This window comes from Pimephales promelas, chromosome 25 (genome assembly GCF_988280905.1).
Source record: "Pimephales promelas chromosome 25, fPimPro1.hap1.1, whole genome shotgun sequence".
Taxonomy (NCBI): Eukaryota; Metazoa; Chordata; class Actinopteri; order Cypriniformes; family Leuciscidae; genus Pimephales; species Pimephales promelas.
In genome coordinates, this window is record NC_142793.1 from 20,616,976 (window position 1) to 20,644,956 (window position 27,981).

At 37.3% G+C, this 27,981-nt stretch overlaps 1 protein-coding gene across 2 annotated transcripts in view; it reads right to left on the minus strand.

The window, feature by feature from the left end:
- Positions 1-229: 229 nt before the first annotated feature.
- Positions 230-27,981, minus strand: part of dapk2b (death associated protein kinase 2b) — a 31,296-nt gene continuing 3,544 nt past the window's right edge. Inside the window, exons 3-12 of one of the 2 annotated variants that reach the window (XM_039647981.2) lie at positions 16,654-16,875; positions 13,211-13,349; positions 10,955-11,084; positions 10,743-10,791; positions 10,607-10,633; positions 9,974-10,126; positions 7,652-7,697; positions 4,358-4,447; positions 2,916-2,987; positions 230-2,696 (exon numbers count right to left, since the gene is read on the minus strand). In XM_039647981.2, the coding sequence (XP_039503915.1) occupies positions 2,571-2,696; positions 2,916-2,987; positions 4,358-4,447; positions 7,652-7,697; positions 9,974-10,126; positions 10,607-10,633; positions 10,743-10,791; positions 10,955-11,084; positions 13,211-13,349; positions 16,654-16,875 (1,054 nt within the window). In that variant the 3' untranslated portion in view covers positions 230-2,570. The other variant, XM_039647983.2, reaches the window with a different exon arrangement.

Genomic DNA, 27,981 nt, shown 5'->3' on the forward strand with positions numbered 1-27,981 from the left:
AGATGATGAGTCAATAAACATAAACATAAACTTGTGAATAGAAAATAATCAAACAAGCACTTTAATAAATATATTAATCATTTATTACTTCTCCTATTTGTACAAAAGGGGCATTTTGTTATTCTTAGTAAACTTTTTTTCATTTCACATTGGTCGTGAACAACACAAGTACAGAGTCATATCAAGAATATAAAATAAATGGATATAAGTGAGATTTTTTTGAGGCACATTTTACGAATATTTTCCACTTAGAGGAAAATCTGGCATTTATACTGGTAAACAATACTGTTTAGTCCTCCAACACCACCAATCATGTGACTTGATGCACAAGAAGTGATGCGATACAGGTGTACATTTACATGCACTGAACATAGTCATGTTTATACACGTAAACAAAAGAATTTGAACAGGTATGTAATGTATAAATACGAACTGCAAAATGGTTTAAAATCAATTAAGGTTTAATACTCTAGCAGTGTGAACAACTGTATTTCTTACATTTTTTTTTTAAAGAAATAAATTGGAACTTTTGAGCCTACTTAGAAAATGACATTGAGATTTATAAGCCCATTGTATAGAACACATTCCTGAACAATGAGATACTGGACTACAACCTCTTCCTGATGGTGTTGTATGTAGAGCACAGGGCACTTTCAGTCCTACAATCACATTCAGCCTCAAGGCACTGTGATACAATCATTTACATATGTAATCTAGTTACTGTACTATTACAAAGTAAATTTTCCAATTTTTCAACTTGTCCTATGTAAGGTCAAGGGAATGTTGAAGCCAAAGAGCCAAACAATGGCGTAACCGCAATTTTAGGATCAAAATATATGAAAACATGTCTCATTTTTATAATTTTGATAACATCAGCGCAGTCCTGAAATACTTCAAGTACCATAATGTCTCAATAGCCGTTTCCATCCAAAGTTGCGAATTTACCTCATGCGCCAAATTGGAATACGATTTCCATCCCATGTGCTCAAGAGAAGAAAATCGTCACTTCCTGGGTAATTGGTGCAAAATATCTGTAATAGAAGGTCAGAGCTAGAAGTTGCCTGGTGTTTGGGAAAGCAATCATGTGAGATGTTTCTGGGTAGGAATTAAACCAAGCCATTTTAATAACAGACTTTGGCATTTCAGAATAGGTAAACCAACATTTGAGATGCCGTGCAATGAAAATGGTCCATTGGTTAGTCCAGTTATCCAATCAGATCCACCATTGAGGCAAAGTCGCATGGGTTTTTTTGTTGCGCGTTGAAGGATTTATGTGTTTTCATCATAGTTTATGCGCATGTCTTCTCATAGGATATATAAAAACGTATCAGTTTTAACCCAGACAGCAATATAGTGTCTGGCCAGATCCGGCCAATATCTGTTATGTGTGGATTTCACATGTACCAGATGTGGCCCGGATCTGGGCCAACACTATAATGCTGTCTGGGAATTAAGTGCTTAATTAAGTCTTTAATGTGCATTTTTAGAATTTATGCACATCTGGCATTTTTTATGCTGTATCCCAAAATGATGGATGGAAACAGAGCTAATGATATAGTATACATAGTTTCATTTCACAATCCAACAGCATTGCCGATTCCTAATTGTCTTTCCCCGACAGAGGGGTGGACTTTACATAGGTTTTTGAAATGAAAATGGCATCTGAAACATCACTATTGTCTTGAGAGCTTTACAAGACATTGTCGACCCAGGCTTGATAATTGGTCGAAATTTAAGATACTTAATAGTTAAAACATTGAGTATTACACTGTTTTAAACTGGCCTTCTAACCCAGTCCATTTGAGACTGACTTGCTTCATCCAATACTAAAAATTTTTAAGATTTGAATGCAAAAGAAATTGTGAATATTGTCAATAGTGTAGCGATATATGAAGCACTGCCCACACGGAAGTCACGTTCAAGAAGTTTTGTGTTAGTCATTGAGGGAAATTCGTGAACACACTGAAATCTGTGTGGGGAGATGATTCACAAAAATGCACAATTCCTGATTCGCAATTTCCCACAAAAATATGCAGAATAATGGTAAATGTGACCACACCTTGAGACCAATAGCACAGTAAAATAATAAAAAAAAGAACACATAAAATCAACAAATTTCATACAGAAAAAATGAAGCTGGCTATATCAATCATGCACCATTGAAATGACAATAAAGGAATGAAGAAATGTTGTGGCACATATTAAGACAGGCCAGGCTCAAAGTGGCATGTGTGACGTTAAACATCTCTAATATGTATTTAGAAATTTTACAAGTAAACTTTACATACAAACTTGTAATACATCCAGAAAAATCTTCCCTATTCTAATATGTACATTAATACATTTATACACATTTATTCTATATTTGCCACAACTGCTCTTGTTGCATCATATTTATAGATGTGGTGACAAATCTCTATGAAGTCAAACAAACCAAATACAAACCCTTTCTAAAAACAATCCAACCTGTGTGCATTTGGAAAAGGCGCACGCGCTGCCGGTTCACCTCATAAGCTGAGTGTGGCCGAGACGCTTGTATTGTTGTCGGTCATAGGAGCTGCAAAGGAGATTCAGGAGGTGCTACTTCTCTTCCTGGTTCGGGGTTTCCTCAGTATCACCTCCTCCTCTTGATCGCTCTCACACTCTCTTTCGAACATGGCCACCGTGCGCCCTACGTAGCCCATCTTGGGTTTGTCCTGTAAATCCCGACAAAGATAATATGCAGTCGTAAAACGGTATTCGACAGATACCATCGTGACAGAGTATGTGATCTTGGGATCCAAGACACTAGAGAGTTGCTCTTGTGATTTAACAGGCCATATTATTACCTGGAGACTGCTGGAGCTACTGGAACCAGACAATTATCTTTATTGGAAATGTTTAACGAGTATAATTGAGCCAAGCTCATGCGATACCTGTGGTTTGGGGTGATCTTTCTTCATCATGCGTGTCAAGTGGTTGCAGAGGGCCACGATTCTGAAAGAAAGCTATTGGAGAACAGGGAGAAAATGTAATTACATTTTTGACTAATCACTATAGTTTAAAAGTTTTGGGTCAGTAAAGTACTTCAGTAAAGACATTTATGATGTTACAAAGGAGTTTCTAATCCAAATAAATGCTGTTCTTTCTTTTCAAACACTGAAGTAATGATGCTGAACATTCAGCTTTACCATCACTGGAATAAATTACATTTGAAAATTTTTTAAAATAAAAAACAGATATGTTACATTTAAATGAAATATTTTACAATATTACTTTTTTGTACTGTATTTTTGATCAAATAAATGCAGCTTTGGTCAGCAGAAGAGAATTTTTTTTAAAAACATTAAAAAAATATATAGCTGCGAGCAGCAATTATCGGGGTTCAAGCGCTTTGAGGCCTTTAAGCACATGCGTAAAAAGGTATTATGTTTTAAATAGCAAGCCTGTAACCATCTCGATCATAGATGGAAAAGACCATTTACAGCCAATACAGGCAAATTACCATAGGAAATAGATGGTTTTGAAGCTTTTTAACAATTATGAAGGTTAAGCCATAAACCTAGGAGTAGTTTGCGAAAGTTGGTTTTTATATGATCTCCAATATTTAATGAATGATTTGATTGACATTGGCGATACTAGACTCAAAGTTGCTGAGAACGAGTAGGTCTACTATCTACTACTAAAAATCGTGTGGTACACTACCCTTTATGCACGTGAAAAACACGAAGGCGTCCCCCGGTGGCCGATTTCTTTCGAATTTCACACAGGCCTCCGTGTTTCGATCGGCCTCCGTTTAACTTGTCTGATAGCTACTTAATTGACCGCCGTCGGCTGCGTTTTTCAAGATACACGAATTTCCTCAAATTCAATATTTCATTCCGTTCACAAGTTATAGCCAATTTAGTAAAAGTGGCTCCTCCCACTTCAAACACTATGAGCGATTTTGTACTTTTCACCCCTGTGTCTATATAGGTGGCGCTGTGGGTAGGTGGACAGTTTTTAAAAGCACTCTGCAACTGCTACAGCAAATGCTGGCCAAGTATTTGAAGGTTGAGCAACGAGCTCATTGGCTACTGACACAGCAGGAACCAATCAGCTGTGCCCTATAAAGAACGATGTGACTGCAAGCAGATTGATTAAGCAGAAGGACATATCAGCCTGCACCATCTAGAGTTTCAGGACAGAGCCTTTGAAAAAACCTCAAATAGGCCACTCCCCCAATCCCTATTTTACTTCGAGGTGAGATATCCCAACAGCGTTGAACAGAAAGTGCAGAGACATACAGTATACTGTACATTTTAAAAAGAATTGGTAAAAATGTTTTGGTGAAACATACAGCACCATTTCCAGATCTAAAAGCATGTAAAACTCCTACCTGCCACCTCCTCCGAATATATTGTCTCCTGAAGTTCTCAAGGTTCACCACAGATTGTCGTCGAACCAGGGCTTGTCGCGGGTTTATAGGCTAAAGGAAAGACAATCACATTGCCGTTACCATTCAATATGCTGTAAGTCTTTGGATTTCCCTATTTTATCAACTACCAGGTGAAACATCTTAAGTCAGGCAGCCTCTCCACGCAATTTGGAAAAAAGTCTGTAGCACAAGCAATGATCTAAAAGTTCACTATTTTGGGTTAGGGGTTTGTTTAAATCGCTAGCCCAAAGTTTGAGCAATGGTAAAAGTGATGCCTTAGCAATTGCACATGACTGCACTAGTTCCAAGACACACACACCCCTGAGGGACTGAATACACTTCATCTCTCTCTATCCCACAATGCACCATGGCCAGCTGCAGGACTAATGCTCAGTGTGAGGTATTTAATCATCATTCCAGTGCTTTATTCAGCATAGAAAGAAATTACATCTGTCATGACATGCTAAAGAAAACATCCAAGTGCTGACATTCATACACAAATCAAAGGACATCACATATTACAACCATGGCTTTTTAAATTAAATTAAAGTAGAAAGTAACAGGAATATACAATAAATTACATGTGCAAGAAAGAAAATGAAAAATGAAAAACTGGCAAGGAGAATGTAACGTTTCTACAAGTACTTAACATAGGTGCATTTACAAATAAATTAGAGAACTTAAAATACTTATAAGATAGAGAAAAACAAAGCAAGTAAAAATTTTGGGGACAAAGTCAAACGTATGGCCCCTGTAAACAACAGGAAAAACAACCCATGCATAAAGATGACAAAAGGAATGAAATCATAAAGGCTGACATCATCTCAACTGTTGGCTCTTGCTTAAAAAAAAGGGAAATAATTGTTTTAAGGATGTTTGATCAGTATTGGACCATAAATAAAATAAAATAAAAACTTTAATACTGACAAAAACAATCATATTGGGGAATATGTTCAATTCAAAAGTATGTTCTTGTATGCTGTAGTGTACCAACATGTGTATAACTTAAATATTTTATATATATAATCTCAAGTATATACAAAACAAGAAAGTTACAAATAAACAGCAACAAACTGACTTTAAAATGTGTTTTAGAGTGTTTTGCATGAAAAACTAACGTTTTGTTGAGATAATGATCTTTAATTGTTAGTTTAAAAGTCTTGTGATATAAACCTTGTCAAGCCTGGCTCATGAATAATAATAATAATAAGGTGACAATATTCGGTGCGTTATTCGAACTGGGAACTTGATGCTTGTACATTCATCCATTTCACTGCCAAACCTTATTTTGTTTGGTCTACTTGTTTCACAAAAACTAAACACTTGAAATATAATTATATTCCAAAAAGTGCAGGACAGGTAAGGAATTTCATAAAGTAGACAATACATGCCATCCAGAATAGTCCTTAGATGTTTTAAACCATATTAGCCTAGCTCATGAATATTAAATAGGTCACCCTAAAATGTATATTCTGTCATAATTTACTTATAGCTTCATGTCATTTAAAATCTGTATGACTTTCTTTCTTCTGTGGAATACATAAAAATATATTTTGAAGAAAATTGGTAGCCAAGCATTTTTGGTAACCAGTGACTTTTATTGTATGGACCAAAAACTCTCAAAATTTTGTGTTCCACCCAAGAAAGTCATACTGGTTTGGAACAACATGGGGGTGAGTAAATCATGACAAAATTACATCTTTAAAATATTACATGCGTGGGGACAAACTTTTTCTTTCACATTCTTTACATTTCTTTCACAGTGGTTGCGACTCCCCCATCTACGCCACTGATTACACATCCTGCAACTCTCCTAATCCCAGTGTATAACAACTGCAGTCTAATCTCTTTTAACTAGACTCAGAGATGTCGGGTTGCGCTCGAGGACATAGTTCACCCCCACAGGCCCTGCTCAACAGCTCCTTCAGGGCCTTGTTCACCTCATTGTTGAGTGCTGAGTTAGAACCCAAGCCCCTGTTCCCTGCCTCTCCATTTAGTGAACCCATAACCTCCTGCAACCAGCATAGTTCTGCGTTCAGCTCCTGTCTGAGGCAGCTCAGGTGCTCTTCTCTAGTCAGGTATCTTCTGTCAATGGTGGCTAAGTTGGCATCGGTTGTCCTCAAGTCCTCCTGGAGGCCTTTCTTCAACGCCTCCACTTTGCGGAACTCATAGCGCACCTGCGAGATCTCCTGCCGGATGGTCTCACTTTCCTCTTTATACCAAGTTTCCTTCTTGCAGTAGATGGAAAGAAGAGCCTCAATGTCGTCCTGAAGGGATTCACGCTTCTGAGCCACATTTTCGAGACCCATTTCCACCAATGTGATGTCCTCCAGAACGTTGGCGAAACGCTCAAAGTTGACATAGGTGTTGTTGGGTGGCATGCTGGAGTGGGATTGAATGGTGTACTCTTTCAGGCGTTTGGTCTTCAGCTGCGATTCCACTTCCTCTTGCGCCTCTAAGCTGGCGCTGCTGTCCTCCGGCAGTTCGTGGGTCTTCGCATAGAGAAATTAGGAGGAAGAATAAGTAAGAAACTAGTTCGCTTTTTCACCAGGGAGTCAAAGCAGTCAACTCACGCAGCAGACCCGGGCAAGAAGACGGATCTTGGATCAAAGGGATGGTGGTGTTAGGATGAGGAGAACAGCATGGCACACACTGGATTGAGTCGGATCTACAGTCCAATCATTGATTAGAAGAATTCATCGACATGCGATTGCTTCCATGATGAAGACTTGCATGCATACGTGCATCTAGTAGTTGGCCAACAACGTAATACCAGGATACCTGGATAGTTCTCCCAAAAATGAAAGTCGGCATCGTTTACGTCATCATTCATGTCGTTCCATATTTTTAAAGGATTTTTGAGGTCCAAAACGACATTGGACCCACTGACTAAAAGATTCAAAACAAAGATTCTTCTGAATTCGAATACAGAAGAAAGTAAGCCAAACTGATTTGGAACGGCATGAGTGTGAGTAAATGACGACAGAATGCTCTTTATTAGTTGAACTATCACTTCAATTGCGCAATGCAAAGCGTGGCATGTGTGATATAGCACGTTTACAGTACGTTTGTCATATATATCGTTGTTAATGATGTGCATACAACCCCGGTCAGTTCACTCCAAACGACAGAGCAAAGTTCAACACTCGCATATGTGATAATGCCAGTAGGAAGTTCTCATTTCACATTTGCAGCACAAGAGTAGATAAATATGCTTTCAATTGTGCATGTTTCAGACATAATGCAAGTTGTTACCTTAATCCATGGGTGGTTGAGTGCATCTTGTATCTTAAGCCTTTTTCTGCAAAGAAAATAAAAGAAAACTGAAGGTAAACGCAAATGAACAACTTAAAGAGAGAAAAAAAGAAAAGAAGTCAAGTCTTAGTAGAAAACGTAATAGTGCTTTACAATACAATAAAAATAAATCTGAATTCAAGGGAGAAAAGGAGTAGAAAAAAGACAGAAATGGAGGTAAAAATCAAAATCAATCTATCAGTATACATAATGTAGAACACTAGCTGTTAAAAATACATACTGTACACAGCATCTCTCGAACGCTAGAGAATAAAAGTACGTCTTTAACCTGTATTTAAAAGTCTCTGATGTTCAAAGGTAGACTGTTCCAGAGCTTTGGGGTAACTAAAGAGCCTTTGTTTTACAACGAGAATGTGGAAACGATAAAAGTAACTGATCACAAGATCTTAGTGACCTAGAGGCTGTGTATAGCCTATAATAAGATCACAAATATAATCCGGGGCCGATTTGTGCAGTTCCTTGTATGTGAAAAAAAAAAAGGATCTTTAAGTCGGCTCTAAATTTCATTGGTAGCCAATGCAATGAGGCAAGCACAGGGGAGACATGATCCCTTTTATTGGTTCCTGTTAACTATCTGGCTGCTGAATTTTGAACCATCTGTGACTGAGACAGTGTAGATTGAGGTAGGCCAACGTACAGAGAGTTACAGTAATCTAATATAGAGGAAATAGGTGGATGAGCATGAATCAAAATTCAAATCAAAGTCAAGGTCTGTACTAGAAAGAAAGTGTTTCACTTATGCTACAGTTCTGAGTTGAAAGAACAACTACATGCTTGTCAAATTGAAGAAGAGGATCAAAATAGACTCTAAGATTTTTTGCAAGATTGTGTAGATTGTTAGTTAAGGTAGCAGCAGTACCGAGTAAAAGCACTTCGGTTTTGTTTTCATTCAGTTATTTGTCATCCACGTCTTGACTTCATTGAGGCATGCAAAGAGATGATCTAATGAAAAGTAATTTCCTGGTTTGATTGGAAAATATAGTTGGAGGTCGTCAGTGTAACAATGATAATTTATGTTATGTTTCTGCGATATCAAGCCTAAGGAAAATGTAGAGGGAAAACAAACGAGGGCCAAGAATAGATCCCCAGGTGCAGAGGGTGAAATGACCTGATATTTACAGAGAAGGTCCTCCCCTCTAAGTATGAGGCGAACCACTGTAAAGCTAGGCCCTGGACTCCAACGGCACACTCAAGTCATTTCAAGTGGAGTTGAAAGTTTCAACCAGTTGTTCGGTGAATAAGAATTCAACAGCAGTAGTAGCATGAAAGGCACAAAAGTAATGTACATGCTGAGAAAGGATAGGCTGATTATATGAAATAACAAGCTCAAATCTGATCAGAAGTGCCAGCATCCAATACTTCACAGATATGTACAGAGAAACCACAAGACAAAACAAGGTCCAGTGTATAGCCTACATTACGTGTAGGGCTGGAGTCCGACTGTACAAAATGAAGTCCATAAGGTCACTTTGACTCAAAGCAAGTCTATTTAGCCGTAGTAAACACAAGATCTGTAGGCAGCCACCATAGAATATAATTAGGGCTGTGCAAAAGTTAATTGCGATTAATCGCATCCAAAATAAAAGTCTGTGTTTACATAGTATATTTGTGTGTGCTGTATATAATTATTTTGTATATATAAATACACACACATGCATGTATATGTTTAAGAAAATGTGTTATTCCTATATAAAATATTTATATTTATATAATATAGATTATGTATTTATATATATATACAGAATTTAAGCGCAAATAATTCTTAAATATATACATGCATGCATAGGTATTTATATATACAAAATAATTATATACAGCACACTCAAATATATTATGTAAAACAGACTTTTATTTTGGATGCGATTAATCGCAATTAACTTTTGCACAGCCCTAAATATAATACATCATTAGGCATAATTTAACATTAACCTGACAGTAATGAAAATTACAAGCTCAAACTTACTAAACGTGCTACTTCTAAATGTTATTAATGGCAATTCAGCTGTCAAAATTAGCATGTTTATGCATGTTATATACAGTAGATTATTTTTTCTTTTCTTTTTTTTACATGAGAGACTAGTAAAAACACTGTTGCATAAATATATATAAGTCAAACTACAAAAATATTAGATTTAATCACAAAAAGTGATTGACAGCCCTTCTAAAAAAAAAGAGAAAACAATTTTCCAAAAAAGCCTTCACACTGAAGCCTTTACTGTAAGTTGTTTCTCTTCGTGGCTGAACCGTGATTTGAACTCTCACCTTGTATCTTTCACCAGCAGCTCTCTGATGAAGCTTTTGGCCAGTTCACTTGTGTTGCCGAAGAACTCCTCATCAAATTCATAGTTAACAGCTGATATGTTCGCAAGAGTTTCCTGTTTGGAGTCGCCCAGGAATGGCGAAGCCCCGCTTAATCTGAAAAAGAAAGACAAATGCTTGACCGAAAATTCCGGTTAATTAATTCCTGAAAGTGATCCGACTGAAAGTGTAATCCAAACACATGCACGAGTTTACGCATCAGACAGCTGTTAAGTGCTGTAATTATGTTCACAATGGTGATGGGTGGAACAGTTTGGGTGTAGCTGTCTGATGGCCCAAGGCTAAACCTCTCATTCATTATTCACTTTTCTGGTATATCAATATATTTGTTTACCTCCATCATTCTCAATCAATATGAGCTTGTGAATATATGACAATTCACATGGGCATGGGTGTAACATCATATGTGAAATGTGAAAGGTCCATTATGAGAACCTCTCATTCATTATTCATTGATGTGGTTCATCAATACATCTGTTCAGCACGTGACCTGTTAATTCTATGTGTATGGAACTCCATGGAATCTGTCCATCATTCTGTGGAATGTCTAGATGTCATTCTCCCATTCATACTCACAGGATGTATGTGATGACTCCGATGGTCCTGGAGGAAACAGAGGGACGGAAGAGAGCACATGGTTAAGCCATAGCCAAGCTTTGACGCTTGCTGTTTGTTAAGAACAAAGCGTGATCTGCTAAAAAAAAGTTCTCACCACATGTCAGCCTCTAATCCCAGCTGCTCATAGTTGACTATCTCTGGAGCTGAAAATAAACCAGGTTAGAGGCATTAGCCACATTTGATTCAAAACAACAATGTAAGATGTCCAAAGATGGTAGAGAATTTCAGACGCATCTGACCCATCAGTGTCATCCAAGACGATGAATCACTAACCTAGCATTTTACATCATGAACTTTTGAACTTACCAACAAATTCTGGAGTCCCAAAAATGTTTTTGAATTCTACTCCGTCTTTGATCCTATGCGCCAAACCAAAGTCGATAAGCTTGATCCGTGGCAGTTGGATGTTGTTATCCAGCAGCATGATGTTCTCAGGCTGAAAAGCAATTCAATTAGCCATTAAAACCAATAAAAGTCACCCAAACAAAGTCAAAAACTTCAATATATTGGCAGCTATGTTTCCATTGACATTATGGGTGTCACTGTCTGACCGTTCAATGCTGACCCTGTCATTCATTGTTCAGTTTGTTTTACAATATTATAATTTTACATGATCAATAAAGAAGAAAATAATATCTCAATTTTAAAATCAAGTGGGAAACATTTGTCTTCAGTTCTCAGAGAGAGAGCAGTTTAATTGAAAAAGAAGTGAAACTGGAACATCTTGAGTTCACAAAGCACATAACCTGATAGCTAATATTGAAGACGAGTTTTGCTAACCTTTCTAAGCCTGGCAGATAATACAGGCTAGTTTAGCGCATGTTTTCGTATCATTCATGACTATGAAAACAACAGTGCAGTTACACAAGCTTTCCATTTTCAAGTCCATAAATGGTATTTGTCGTGTGTGTACGGCTAATCAGCATTAACCTCCACCTCAGCAGTTTGCATGCTGATGAAGTGGCTGAATGCTTCATGTTATTCTGAGGGACGCTGCGTGGGACTCAACACCTGTTATGTTCCCGTAATACATCTACGCACCCAGAGGTGAAAAGAGGCATCCAGCTGACTTCAAGTGCGGAGGAGGACTGCACTATGTTCCCTCAGGAATTGTGCCATGTTTAGGATGTACAAACTCTTTGGGAGTTATGCTAAGCTAAGCTAACATACAGTTACCTAATTAGTCTCTGGCTACTTCCGAATGATCTGATTTTAGCTATTAGCTAAAATAACACTTTCTATTTGTTGCAATTTTGCACTTTTGACAAACAGTCTGAGATATTTGAGTGTTGTGTGTAGTAAAACAATACTCTTTGAAATCATAATTGTATTGCATTGTTTTAAACACAAAATATTTTTCTTAAAACATTCCTCAGACACTTATTTAGTTACTTATAATATACGTTGTTCAAAAAGCAAAAGTAGTTTCAATGTAGCTAGCTACTTTTTGATAGTAACTTGTAGTGGAACTGTAGTTTGACTGTAGTTTAACTACTGTAACTTGTGAGTAGCTTGTAGCTTGTCAAACTACAGTTTCAGAGTAGCTTCCCCAACACTGAATGCGGGACATTATCTCAATATGCGATGTGCGGGACAGGGGTGAAAATGCGGGACAAGTGGGTGTCAGAAAAGTAAAGTTACGTAGCATTTGCGTCCCAGAGTAACCAGGATAATCTAATTTCCTAAAAGCGCCATCTACTGTCAGAGAGTGAATCTGCATTTTCATTCAGACCAACTGATCGGTTTTACACATCGGTCTGAACAGGCCTTTATGCTAAGCGATACCCAGTGATCTACTGTAATTAGTCACTGGCTACTTCCTAAATCTCTAAATTTTGCTGCAAGCTAAATTAGCTATTTTTATTGCCATTCTTTTGTGAGAATTGCGCGGAATGGCATATTTTGTTTGCATAGCAATTAGCATGTGTGACTGGAGCAAGAGAGGGAGTTTGCCATCTTAATATCTTTTGAGTGTCTCTGTCTGCCCTTGTAGAGTTTAAGCATGTGCTGGTGACTGTGGAGACGTAGCGCTTAGAAAAACAGGATGGAGATTATCGCAGGGAACAGCGTGGGTGACATGTCTCATGAAGTGCCGCTGATAACCTCGCTGTGTTAGAATGTCTGGATCTGGGCCAGGCTGGACGAGGACCACATGTGAATGGGGTTCAAACACACGTACGCTCTCTGTCCATGATGGGATGATGTATGACACAGTGATTAGTTAGAGCTGTCATTAGCAGAGGAAGTTGTTTATAAGCTAAAATGGTGAAAGGAAGGAATTTCCAGACAGTTGACAGAAATGGGGTCATGTGTGCATTCCCAAGAAACAGTACAATAGCAGGTCTTAGAAAAGAGAATAGCTATTTTGTCATGCAAAGTTTCAGGTGTTGCCATGCAACAGACCCGATTGTTTTCAGTAAAGGCCAATTCACCTCTGCTTGAGGAGGAGTTATACTGTTGCCATGGCAACCATTATAGCTATTTCTCGCCTCCACCACCAAGCCATTTATAGGAAACTATACAACCGATTTAAGATCGCCGTGGACAAAACTTGTTTTGTACCTTCAGGTCAAAATGTGAAATTTTCTTGGAGTGCAGGTACTGAACTCCATTGAGAATCTGTTTGATGAATTCTGTGGCTTCCTCTTCACTCAGCGACTCCTTCTGAGCCAGGAAGTCGAAGAGCTCACCTCCTGAAACACTGAGGAAAAAAAGAGTCAGGTGGTTAGAAGTGGGTTACCAACATACCATGCTAATCAGAGTGACAGACATTCAAAGTTGCATCCTCAAACAAGCCCGGCAAACATAAGAAGCTGTCTGTCCGTTCATCCATCCATCCATCCATCCATCCATTGTTAAAACAATTTATAAGTCTAAACAAAAATAACTGAGTATAAACTGAGAACCGCTTTTGACTTGCTTGGTTGGGACACTTTATATTCAACAATATTATTGATCTGACTGCATTGACACCATCATATGAAAAGGGGCTATGACATCCCTGCTTTCTCCAGAATGGCTATATATGTATATATAAATAAACTAAATTAATAACCAACAAAAAATAACTATCACTGAACTAACTTAAACTGGACTATGACGCTATTTTCTGATGTACAGCCGAAACAAACTTGGTTGCGTTATTATCCTGTTATCACTGTGTAAAGCTGCTTTGAAACAATCTTTTATTGTAAAAGGCGCTATACAAAAAAAAAAAAGACTTGACTTGACACACCAAGTACAGTTTATCTCACACACATACAGAGATGTTCATCTAAATAAAATACTAGACTAGTAAACTTCCTCTGTGACAGTTAACCACAGCAGAGCTTAAACAGCTTAGCACAACCCTTTTTATCACTAACATCAAACCACTTTATCATAGCTCTGCAGAAATGTCTTTCCCAAACACTCAGACATTTTATATGGTAGTATATCAGCTTAGCTGAATTTGAACACTACAAGTCCTGATCAGTGCACCCAGAACGATGCTCTTTACTAAAAATGCAGAGCAGCAGACTGTCACAGACAGTCCATTCAACAACCGTTCAGATTGGATTCAGGCCACAATTAGTCCTAATTGAGCTTCCACGCTCCCATGCACATATCCAAGGCAGTGAAAACCTGAGCCGGGCCTCCCAGAAACCCTAGAGCTCTGACATTTACTACAGCTTCCCCTACACATTCAGAGAATGACAAACACACTGGCCTCTAGACCAGGAGATACATTAGTGTGGTAAATAGTTATTTTTAAAAGGGCGTAAGGGAATAGTCAACAATGCTTACTAATGTTAATATTGTATTTGAGTATGTAAACAATTGTTTCCCAGTTTTGGGACATAGCCTTTTACCAATTTATATGTATAGTGATTTAATAATTATTTAGCATACAGTCAGACCAAAAATTCCAGCAGATTTAATTTAAAAAAAATTACTAGTGGGTACACAACACTACAAGTGTTGTGTACTATAAGTAAATTGTGACATATTATACCCCAAAATTCTTCATACAGTGGACTACTGGTAATTTTTTAAAATAAAATTTGGGACCAACAATTATTATTCAGAAACTTTGACTTTTTTTCTTTAATTGTGACATTTTTTTAGACCACAGACTGAACAAAATTAAGCATTGCTTGGTAATTGGTTGACCTAAATTGGTTATTCAACCAAAACCAGTGAAATATCAACTGATTTGATAACTCTAGTCAATACTTGTCATATTTTTTTACCATTTTCTAAACTATAGTGAATAAACTGTGATAATGTGAGAAATGTTAAAGATGTCACATTTTGGTTTGACTATGTTTGCAAGTTATCTATATATTAACTAATATATAATATACAAGTTTGACGATTTCATGATTGTGAAATAAATATATTTAAATCCCTTATAACTTAAATTTTATGTTCATACATTTAAAAATGCGTAGGATGGTCGTTTAAATTCCTCGTCTTCCATAGTGCAAAGGGTCATGGGTAATATTAGACAAAAAAAAAAAGCATAAAATATTATCCAAACATATAAGCCAAACTGATGCACTGATGAAAATCCAATGGAAATACATACAGTACTATGCCATCTTTGCACCTTTGGCATAATATTTTAAATACACAATGATTTGGGACACACCAATCCAAATGTCTCATACTGTACTGTGTAGAATATGTAGAATGGGATGCAAACTACATCAAGCAGCCAATGTTTTTGCAGACTAATTTACTGATTCATGACTCAGTGAATCAAGTCTTTGTTGATTAAAATGGTACTTAAAGCAGCTTTTATAGCTCAGGACTAGATGGTAAGCGTTCTTTCGAGAAAGCCTAAAGAGACTAAAGTTAAATAAGCGAGTAAGATAAATTATGAGCTCTTGGATGAGGGCGGCAGGCATTAGTCAACTAAAGAGGAATGTCATTTGAGGACAGGCACTTGAAATCAATTCATTTGAAAGTACAACCCTGTTTGTTAGACACAAATGGCATTTAAATTCAGCTAATATTTTGCTGGATTTTTCAGTGTGAAGTAACAAAACACCCTTCTGAATTCTAAGAATCAGAGAAAAGATGAAAATGGTCATGTACAACTAAGGATGTGTCTGAAAGCTCATTATACCACATCCTGTCTATTGAAATACCTTGATCTGATAGATTTCTGAGGGCAGCATAGATGTACAGTATCTTCACTGCCTTTGATATACCATAATCCTGTGCTTTCCATGTGCTGACAGTTGAGCTACAACATAAATATAGCATCTGAAAGTTGCTGTTGGTGGTCGGTTTTTTTTTAATGTTTTCCACTTTTGATGTAATTTCTAGTGAGCCATTAGTATTGCAGTAATTAAATATTTGCTTTTTACATTTGCTTGCTATTTAGTCGAAGATCATTAAATCGTTATGCTGCCTCAAAAATCAGTCCGGAATCAGTTTTGTGAGGTACTGCCTGCAAAGTCAAAGGACAATGAGGTAACAAGTCAGCTGCCTAATCTTTTGGACGCAACTTAGGCCCTGTTTACACCTGGTATTAAGATGCGATTTCGATTTGGTCAATCAAATCACAGGTAAGAGGGAAACACATACACGTGTTTACACATACCTGGTGTTTCAATCTAGTTTCAACCACTTCTGCCCTGATTTCTCAATGAGCGATTAAATGTATGGGTTTTTCCATATCTTTCGATCTAATGGACAAAATATTTACATATGAACGTACCCGGAGATGACGGAAAAAACATACGGAGAGCATCAGCTTTTGTTTCTGCTCTGAGAGCCACAAGACCATGCCGAACGCTACGAGTGTGTGTTAGAAATCAGGAATAGTGACAGAACATTGTGCTTTTTTTAACCTTCAAATCAAACTTGGGTCTCCAGCCAAAGTTTAATAAATAAAACGATAAAAGGGATTTGGATATGGCCCCTATATGGAAGAGCTTTACAGTGAGGACGGCTGTGCTGGTGGGTAATTGTAGCTCTTCACAAACAGCGTGGGAGGACGTGTTCTCACTTACAGCTCCAGGATGAGCACCACGTCAGTGCGATTCTCGTAAACGTCATGCAGCGAGATGATGTTGGGGTGTTGGAGATCCTGGAGGATGTCCACTTCTCTCTCGATATCCTCTCGCCGAACACCTCTCCGGCTCGCCCGACTCTGACGCTTTTTTATGAACTTTGCAGCGTATTCCACACCAGTACTCTTCTCCTTACAGCGCTTCACAATAGCAAACTGCCCACTGGGTAAAAGAAAGGGAGAGAGAGAGAGCATTTAGTTCTTCTGCATAATAAGCCAGATGATGAATGATCTGAGTAATCACTTCACGTCAATCTCCTCAGGATATGGTTAATAATGCAATAGCACAAAAACTGCCACATTATATCTGTCAGTTTTTTAAGATTAAAACATTCCAAGGGATTGTTAAAACATTTAAAATTTTCTTTTAAAAAAAAGGGGGTTAAGAAAGTAATCAACAAAAAAATTAACTAATTAATTTGAAAATTAATTAATCACGAAAAAAACTGGAAACAAAACCACTCATTTATCTAAAGTGACACTGTACCCACACCAGCAGACTTAGTTTCAGTAAAAGGCAGCACTTAATTATTTTATCCCTTGAATTTATCAGTGTTGCCAACTATTTTAAATGCAAATTAGCTAAAAAAAAAAAGTCGTTGAATGTCACTAGATGATGTAATGTCAACTGTCAGCACTTAACATTTGTTTTCTCTCCTCCGTGCTCACATATTTTAATAATGCCTGATAAAGCTGTTCTCCTTTACATATTTTCTGACAGACAACGGAACGAGTATTATATAGTGACTGACTAAATATCAACCAGCAGCCCAAAAAGACACTAGATTTGTTGCTATTTGCTATTTTTCAAAAAAAAGTTGCTAAAGGGGCGTGAATGGTTGCTAATCTACCGACAAAGTTGATAAATTGGAAACACTGCATGAAATGTGAGGGGACGGAGTTGGTGCTTCCACATCATTATGATTGGCTGATCACATGATATAACTGAATGCAAATCAAAAAGGTCAAACGTTCACGAAAAGAACAGACTAAGGCTGCATCCGAGTCGAGATCGCATACTCCTTTGAGTACATATATATATTGCTTAATATATAATGAAACAAGCAATTACTTCATGACCACTAAAAAAGCATGTTATAGTACGAATGTTTGTAGTATGAATGTAATCCAGACATATTTCTTTTGTCGAATAGGGAAGTAAAAATTTTTTGGATGAAGCCAACTTTTGGCACTAATTTGTGACCTTCTGGTATATCTGGATCACCATCAAATTAAAAAGCAAATCTTTATCTGTAAGTTGGGTTTTTTAAGCACCACACAATTTGGTTAAATTCAAATGTTCGCCTTTGTGGTATAAGCATAAACATATTATAATATTGGTTTATTATTAGCCCCAAGTTAAAATGCTGTTTTATATGAATTTATACTGGTCTAAAAAACCAAACTTTTACCTCCATTGCAAAAGTCGACCACATGCCACTGAGACATTCCTGGGAATATGCTTAATTTCCTTAAATGTAAACAGAAATGCTTGAAATGACTCTGGCAACAGAATTAGAAACAACAGAAAATACTCAACTGGAGCCAAATAGTGTCAGTCTAATAATAATCTCTATAAACTCTATTTAGCTGCATCTTTTCATATAGCACCACATTTTCCAGTGTAATAACAGAGACTCTTTTGCAATAGTTACTGACATCACAAAGTACATTAACATATGACCGCCCACGTTTAGTATTCTTTGCTCTTAGCCTGTGAAACCCACTGGGTTTGCGCTGTTGTACTGAACATTAAGTTATGTGTTGGATCCTTAATGCTCAGATATGTCTGCAAGGATATGCTCTCTATAGAGTCTCAGAATGTTTCTTGCATCGCAAGAGCCTTAGAGGAAATCCTGCTTCAGGGAAGCGCGCTCCAACTGGGGTCATGGTGTGGGAGGAAAACGCTCTCAGAGAAAAGAAAGACACAGAGAAGAGGAATGCCACCCACCCACCGCTTCTGTGTCAAATACGCTTTTGCTTCCTCACACAAGCTTTGAACATTTCAAACAATATCTCCCCAGTCCCGACAGATGAAATATGTCTGCTGCTGCTCCTCATGTTATCTATTGGTGTGTGTGGACTGCGGGCAGAAAAGATCAATTAAAGGATGCTACTGTGATACTACTTTTTTCAGATTTAGAAACACCCAGGAAAAAAGTGTTTTTTAAAGAATGTTGTATAATAGAAAACAGACCCTTTATTTCTCCTTTGAAATAAAAGTGTTTGATTTTTCACATTCTGCAGATATACTCAAATAAGCATAATAAGCATGTCATGATCCTTCAGAAATTATTCTAATATGCTGCTTTGCTGCTAAAGAAAACATTTTTTTGTGGAAACCATAATACATTTTTTTTTTCATTAAATTTTGATTGACATTTTAAATGAAGTGTTTATATGTGAAGTAGAAATCTTTTGTAACATTATAAATGTCTTTACTGTGACTTTTGATCAATGTAGTGTGTATTTGCTGAATAAAAGTGTGACTCTTTTTTTATCTCAATTGAAAAATCATCACTGAGAATGATGGGAATTAAAAAACTGCTCCAAAGTAAAATGTTCGGATGCATTAAGCAAATGAGTATTTGACAGGAACAAAATGTCATGAAAATTTCTTACTCAAAACGTTTGTATGATGCACTGTAAAATAAATTTGCTGCCTCAATTTTTTTTTGGTACAGTCAACTTGGATATTTAAGTCATTTCAACTTAAATCACATTAAATGAGATTAATCTTGTATGACTTATAAAAGTTGAATGAAAATTTGTATGAGTTAAAGCAATGTAAAACATATATTGTTATAACTTATTGATCATTTTTTCACTCCACACTGTATTTAGCAACTTGGCGGGTCTGATTAACCAGTCATAACAGAGGTCATTTACATATAGAAATAGCAGCAAAAACATCAGAGAGGGGGACAGACATCATGTATGAGATGTCATGCATTTCGGTGGACGGAGCAAAGAAGAGGGTTGTGTTTATTTGGGTTGATTAATCAGAAAACAAAAATGGACTCCAGATGCACATGGAAGGGCACAGCACATGACGTGAGCCGATTTAGGAAGTGTCTCTGAGTCACGATTATATCTAGAGTGTGCCTATCACACCACAGATCTAGACGGACTGCATCTAAACTGACTCAGCGGGTTCTTGACATCATGCCTCATGTCTTCAGATGTACATTTGGCCTGGCTCATTATCAGCTGTGACCGGGAAATACTGTCCGACTCCTCTGGTGCTCATGACAGACGGCCTCCACCGCCACAGAAGGACAGAGCAGAGAGGAGGGATTAGGGGGAAATTGACAACAGGATGAGGGAGGAAAGAAAAACGAGGGATGATGTCTTCTCTGTGAAATGTGCGGGATGTTTCGCAAGGTTTCTAAATATGTCATCTGCAGGAATGTCTTCCACAGTGTATATATATATATATATATATATATATATATAGATGGATAGACAGAAAGACAGACAGATAGATAGATAGATAGATAGATAGATAGATAGATAGATAGATAGATAGATAGATAGATAGATAGATAGATAGATAAGTACACAATATAAACAACTCTGTCTGTCTTTCTTCTAAGTATTTCTGTGTTCCTGTTCCCTTTTCTCCGATCTCACATTGGAAGTATATAAAAATATGATGCTGCAGACTAAAGTTCTGTTTGCCACCAGCTGTTCCTGTTCATGCATCAAGTTTCAAATGCGCTGTGAGAAAAGACTGAGTCGATTACGCACAGCGAGTAGATGATTAGACCATGATTGTAGCCAGTTACTTCCTGTGTTCCAGTGTTTCATGAGAAAAGACACACTGAGAGGTTCTATAAAGGCTGTGTACATAGTACATGTGTGTCTCTTTTAGATGCCACTCTTCTCCTCTTCTACCTGCTGGTACAGATTGGGGGGCTACAAATTTGATGTCGTCCCAAGAGAGGGTCATGTGTTATATTTGTGCTGGACCTTTTAATGTATTCACTCTTTATTGTTTATTTTTTAATTTATCCATCTAGTGTAATATTTCATATAAAAAGCCCTTCCAGGGACAGGTGTTGCGAATTAGCATTGGCTATAAACACTATGATACTGACATGGGATTGCTTCGAGAAGATAATCTATGTTCACTGTATCTGTCCCTACCAAATAAACTATAAATAAATAAATAAATAAATACATTTTTAAGGAATCTCAACCTCTCAAGAACAGGTCACATTTTTAAAAAAAAAAATGAACACTGGATAAACCTTTTTCTCCAGTTTCTTTGTTTCCAGAAAGCACACAGGCTGAAGGACAAGGGGAGTTCACCTCACCATTCAGTTTGTTTTATTGCAAAATCACGGACATAATAAAGACAGAGAGATGTGTACGCTGGGACAAGAAACTCTCAGAGGATATTTTTCTCACTGTGTCTTATGTAGTTTCCTGTTCATGTAATTAAATCAAGAGAAGAATTGCATTACAGTTCAGTGTCTTTGGCAAATAATCAAATAGGTTTTATTGCTAAATCAGTGGGGACTATTGGCCACATCGATAACTATGTTTGTTTAACAACCTATAACCCACTGAAATACAAGGACGCCAAACACTGTGAGGCCTCCGCCTGGAAAAAGGGTCGGGCTGTCCGCAGAGAGCTCAGAGGGGCCTATACGATAAGAGGTTTCCCTCATACACATACACACACATCACAGCCATGGAAAACCAAAACAGACCCAACAGGAATGCGTATCCCGTGGGATGGCCGGTCTCTCACAGAGCCACGGGAGAACGCAAACCTAGACCATAACAACTCAGCATCTCAAGTTTTCTTTCCATTTATCACATTAGAGGCATATTTCACCTCTACAGGCCACAATAATGTCATTTATAGCCGCTTAGCTTTCAAGTCACAACACATGACGATGCAGGAAGCGGCTCAAAGAGGAATTACTCAAAGCACATCATTTTCTAATTAAGGTACATTATTCTGGATAAAAGTGTAAATTTATTCTTGAATATTCGAGCTAATATTCAGTTACGGTGGATATTCTGATTCTGAATAAGGTGTTTAAGACCCAAAAATCTGATCAATACAGGAATATTCCAGCTGTTTTATGAAGATTTCTAGAAACTGGAGTATTGGCTTAATCTGGTTTTGGTTGTAAATGTATTTACAGAATGCTAGGAATAGGACAATTTCAGATTAATATTGAAATTCTTTTGCATGTAAACACATTTAAAAAAAGAAATATTGCTCAGTTGAAGAAAAAACTTGTCTTGAACCCTCAAGCGAAATTTACAATAGCGTGGAAATTAAAATGACTGGATTTTGCCTGTGACAGAATAACAGTAAATGTTACTGTATCTTAACACTTCCTGATATGGACTACCTCATTCTTTCAAACCAAACAAACACTTCACAAACTGATCCTGACATTCAAAAAGCCTTGTACAGACGATAAATGCTGTGTAAAATGCTTTGTTGGAGGTGCAATTTTGCAGAAAAGCTGAGGGAGGGGTTCGGCATCAGGCGTTCCACTAGTCTCTGTTCTAAGCCCGCTTGTGTTTTTGACGGCTGGAGGTCTCAGTGGACTTTCCACTCCCAACAGCTGCTGGTTATTAGCCAGAGGGCCTCACTTGACCCAATGGCGCCAGTGCAACATTCAAATGCATGTCCATGATGGCCTGAGGGGACATTATAAGACTGAGTTTCATTGTATCCATGTGTGTATATATGAAAAACTGGGTCCTCTGCTTTGACGAAAGGATGGAACAGATGTTAACGCATTCTTTATCGGGCTCAGAACGTTTAAAACAACAGAGTCTGTGTTTTTATTCCATCACAAGGGAATAAGTGCATATTTCTTTAAACAATCAGCATACAGGACCGGAAGTATTAATTACATCTAAAAACAATAAGCTATTATTGCATCATGCTTGTCATTTCTTTTAAATCCTTCCAGCGAGTTCCTCTCGAAGTGAACACAGCCTGTCAACCCTCCCACACAATCTATTCTATCATAACAGCTTTTCAACTCCTTCACTTCACAGCTGCCGAATACTTCCTTTTCAACACTTTGGACAGATTTTTATTTTTTTTTTGTGTGTGGAAAAAACAGTAACAGATTCTTCATCAAAGCATCTTGTTTGTGCGGCATGAGGCAAAAGAGCAGTGGGGGGAAGAATGCAAAGAATGTGCGTTGATGTTTCGACAGATCCCATTTCCTCCAACTCCCTTTGCTATAGTTTTTGACTTTGACATACACACTATAATTGCACTGGGAGCCTGTTTTAGCTTGCCTAAAATAGCCAATTTTACCCAGATACCCCTGATCAGGACTGTAGGTCAACTCAGTGTAGAGATCCATAGCACAAGTCATTCACTTCAGTAGTCAGACACCTTCATGTCCGGCCTTGAGCTAAGAAAAAACTGGATTCTTCTAAATCAGAGCGTTATAATGGAAATAGACAATATTTGATGCAAACATTGAGTAACAGAAGTACGGTAGTACAATCTCTGCTTAAATTATTCATAGTCATTCTTAAAATATTGTTAAAAACATAAAAATAAATGTTTCTTGAGTACCAAATCATCATGATTTCTGAAGTATCATCATGTGACGGAAGAGTGAGGATGCTGAAAATTCAGCTTCGCATCACAGGAATAAATTACATTTGAGAATATATTCAAATAGTCGTTTTGTCACTTGAACAATCAACCCTCAGGTATCTAATAGCATCTGTCCTGTTCTGTCCATTACAGCTTTGTTTCTGTTCATGTGTTAAATTATATAGTCTCCTACCACGACTTGCTGCAATATGACTAAAAAATGTCTTGACTAGCGTGATATAAAGTGTGCAGCACGATTTCTTATAGTATTAGTCACTGCAGTCTTCACTCTATGACTCATAAATCACTCTGACATGGCAGAAAAGTTTGAGATGATACTCTATTTACATAAAAAATTAATTAACGGGGGCCTGGGACAACAGATTCATTGGTAGGGACATTATTGACATTAACTCTTGTCAACTGGTTGTGCTCATGACGACAGCCCTGTATATAGAGCATATAATGATGACTCACAGACAAGTATGCAGCCAGTAAAAATACAGCCCAGAAACATATGGTTTGTATGCTGTTATGAGGGGGAAAAACTCACAAATCAAATGTTGTGCGTATAGTCTGTTGCTATGGAGATGATTTGCATAATCTCTTAAAAAAGGATACATATATTTTTAACATGGCATCTATAGTATTATAGCAAAGACCTGTCAAAAATACACAGGACATTACCAAACAGATCATGAAAACTGCACCAATTCTCTTCGTCTTTCTTCAATGGCTTTCATCACTTCCTCTTATTACCTAACCTCAAGACAGTGAAGGGGAAGATGGCTTTTTTTTCTAGTAAAACAAGTCTAGCTAAATTTAAAATTGGTACATGCTGTCCAGCATCATCCGTCTGAGCTCAATACCTGTCAGATTTATAAAGGACCAAATATAGATTTGCTTATGAGACAGATTTGCCAAAGCCTGCTGAATTTAAAAAAAAAAAGGTTAGGCAATGTAACACGATCACTATGTCTATGGGTTACTCTTTCTCTATATTACCTGTCGGCTGTCGGCTAACAAACTAGCGGGAACTGGTATAATATATTCTGACTGGATTACATGAATCCAAATCTAATAGACCTTTAGACACATTATATCATTTGATTTAAAAGATGTAAATCACTTATAAAGCCAAGGTAAACTGTGGCTTAATGAATGAGGTCATTATGTGGCTTTCGAATGTCAAATACACGTCCTGTTTTCAGTGGACGTAAACCTTTGGAATAGTGAGTATAACAGCATTATAAGGTCAAATTTGTGTAGTTTTTAGTAATTCATTGAATTTAAATATTCATATAAATATTAGTGGTTTTCTGACATAAGTAATGAGAGCTGCATTACTCAGTAAAAAATGACTGTATTTTGTGATTTGTACTATTTTTAATCTATGAGTGGTTATACAATATGTTTCACCCCGCTAAAATACATGAGTAATATAGCAAGGATGCAAGGGTTGAGAATTGACAACCGGTTATTTTTCAGAACTGGTTCCACTGTCTAAAAAAAATAGCAAGACCAAATATTTTTCATGATGTTTGATTTTCGAAATGTGGACGAAACATCATATTAAAATACTTGGGTAACACAATGTACAATCTAGACATCAATAATCAATTTTTAAATAATAATTATTATTATTGAATATGATGAATCTTATCTAGGTTTTAAAGACTTAATAGGTTTTATTCACATATAAACATTGATCAGCAGACAAATATGGAAAACGGAAGCTCAACCATACTTGCTTGACGCGTGGAAACAAGCTTGTGCTTCTGTTGACCATTTTTGTGTGCTGATGAAAGTTTATACGTGAATAAAAGCCTAAATTAAATCTGTACATCATATAAAGTGATATGGTCTCTTCAAAAGACTTGGATTGAACCACTTCAGTTCATATGAATTTATTTTACAATATCTTTGTGAATGTTTTGAAGCGTCAGAGTAAACTTTCATAAAAAATATCTTCATTTGTGTTCGTAAAATGAATGAAAGTATTATGGGTTTGGAACGACATGAGGGTGAGTAAATGATGAGTAAATATTTATTTTGGGTGAACTATTCCTTTTAGACCGTGTAATTATATTAACATGGTCATGCCAACAACGCTACAAAAATGTTGGATTTACATCACTATCTCTTTCAAATTTGATCTCTTTTTAAATTAAATTCGATGTAACAAATATGTCCAATGACTGAGACAAATATTCCCAACACTACACTGTCATCTGTCCATTACGGAGATTCCTATCATCTCTGAATAAAGCCCCTGTCAGCAACAAACTCCCACCTCAAAGGAACAACATGGTTGTCGTCTAAAAGGGTCTCATTTGTCCCACATCGTCAGCCTTTGAAGCAGGTGATTCATGCGGTGGTGTGACAGCCAGTCTCCTCCAAACCCACACGGAACACGACGGCTGGTGGGAGTTTGTGAGTGTGAACAACTCTTTGCGTTTAAAGTGTCTTTATTTTCCCCTTTAGTCTCTCTCTCGCTGTCCTCTTCTAAAAGATATGTTTACAGCTATCAGTGTGTTACAGATCATCACACATTAGAACTGAGAAACCACATACAAGCCATTTCCTCTTTCACACGCAAGATACGTGTCTGTGTGCGTGAGTTATATTTCCACCTCAAACACAATTGACCCTCCATGACATGTCTTTGGGAATAGAGGTATCATTTTCAAATAAGAAAACAAAAATATTGCAAAGAGAACTAACATTTTCTAGGATAGGACCTGATTGTTATTAATACAGATTGCTAACAAGCTAACAACCTTTAGCTTTTGTAAGTTTTGCTGTATCATTCACTACAAAATGTTGTATTATTGTATCTTCTCTGCTGTAAAAAATGACTATTGGCTCATATTTAGGCGATAAGTACAGGTAAAGCTAACACTAAAGCTCTGTATTGAGCTAACATGTGTCTACGGGCTACATAGACATGCAACTGCCTTTTAATACAGCATCCTAATGTCACAGAACCAGACAAGTGACTGATTTTAAACTATTTTAACATAAATATCAACTCAACACATAAAAAGCGCTCCACACAGGATTATTTGATATCATCAAAGTTCAGAGTTACCCTGTTGCTAAGCTAACGACACACTAATCTAATATGAGCAGAGAAATACAGTACATCGCACAGCACACATACATATTGGGTAAAATACTACAAAAGTACTCAATACTAAAAAATATACTCAATGAAACATGCACTCACATAAAGGATTATTAGAAACACCATACTAATACTGTGTTTGACCCCCTTATTTCTATGTGGCATTGATTCAACAAGGTGCTGAAAGCACTCTTTAGAAATGTTGGCCCATATTGATAGGATAGCATCTTGCAGTTGATGGAGATTTGTGGGATACACATCCCCTGTTCCACCACATCCCAAAGATGCTCTATTGGGTTGAGATCTGGTGACTGTGGGGGCCATTTTAGTACAGTGAACTCATTGTCATGTTCAAGAAACCAATTTGAAATGATTCAAGCTTTGTGACATGGTGCATTATCCTGCCGGAAGTAGCCATCAGAGGATGGGTACATGGTGGCCATAAAGGGATGGACATGGTCAGAAACAATGCTCAGGTAGGCCGTGGCATTTAAACAATGCCCAATTGGCATTAAGGGGCCTAAAGTGTGCCAAGAAAACATCCCCCACACCATTACACCACCACCTCCAGCCTGCACAGTGGTAACAAGGCATGATGGATCCATGTTCTCATTCTGTTTACGCCAAATTCTGACTCTACCATCTGAATGTCTCAACAGAAATCGAGACTAATCAGACCAGGCGACATTTTTCCAGTCTTTTCCTGTCCAATTTTAGTGAGCTCTTGCAAATTTTAGCATCTTTTTCCTATTTATAGTGGAGATGAGTGGGATCCATCCGCCTCAAGGTTGTGTGTGTGTTGTTGCTTCACAAATGCTTTGCTGCATACCTCGGTTGTAACGAGTGGTTATTTCAGTCAAAATTGCTCTTCTATCAGCTTGAATCAGTCGGCTCATTCTAGCACTCAACACACTTCTAGCATCAACAAGGCATTTTCGCCCACAGGACAACCACCATGCCACGCTCAAAATTGCTTAAATCACCTTTCTTTCTCATTCTGACATTCAGTTTGGAGTTCAAGAGATTGTCTTGACCAGGACCACACCCCTAAATGCATTGAAGCAACTGCCATGCGATTGGTTGATTAGATAATTGCATTAATGAGAAATTGAACAGGTGTTCCTATTATAATCCTTTAGGTGAGTGTATAAATGTATATATATTTTTAACCTTTCTTACACTTTCCCTGCAAAGTTCAATGCAATGCAAACTCAGCAAAAACTGAATTTGGCCAAAAAAAAAATTAATTTGAATTTGGCTTAGTGAGGGATAAATCGGACGAAAAAAATCCCATAGACCCACTCATCATATTACATCCCACTTTCACTTCCAGCTGATGAACGGAAAAAACATTGACAGCTAATCAGAATCCTGCTTTAACAACATTTAAAGCGGCAGAGGAGGACAAAACTGCACCACGCTTATTTTAACTGAACACTATTGTCCATTGGTGTGGATTCAAATAGTTATTTTAATAGGTATCGTTCTTGGTGTGAAAGGGTATTTAGGTCAGTAAAGTATGCTATTTATTTTTTTAAGCTTATTAA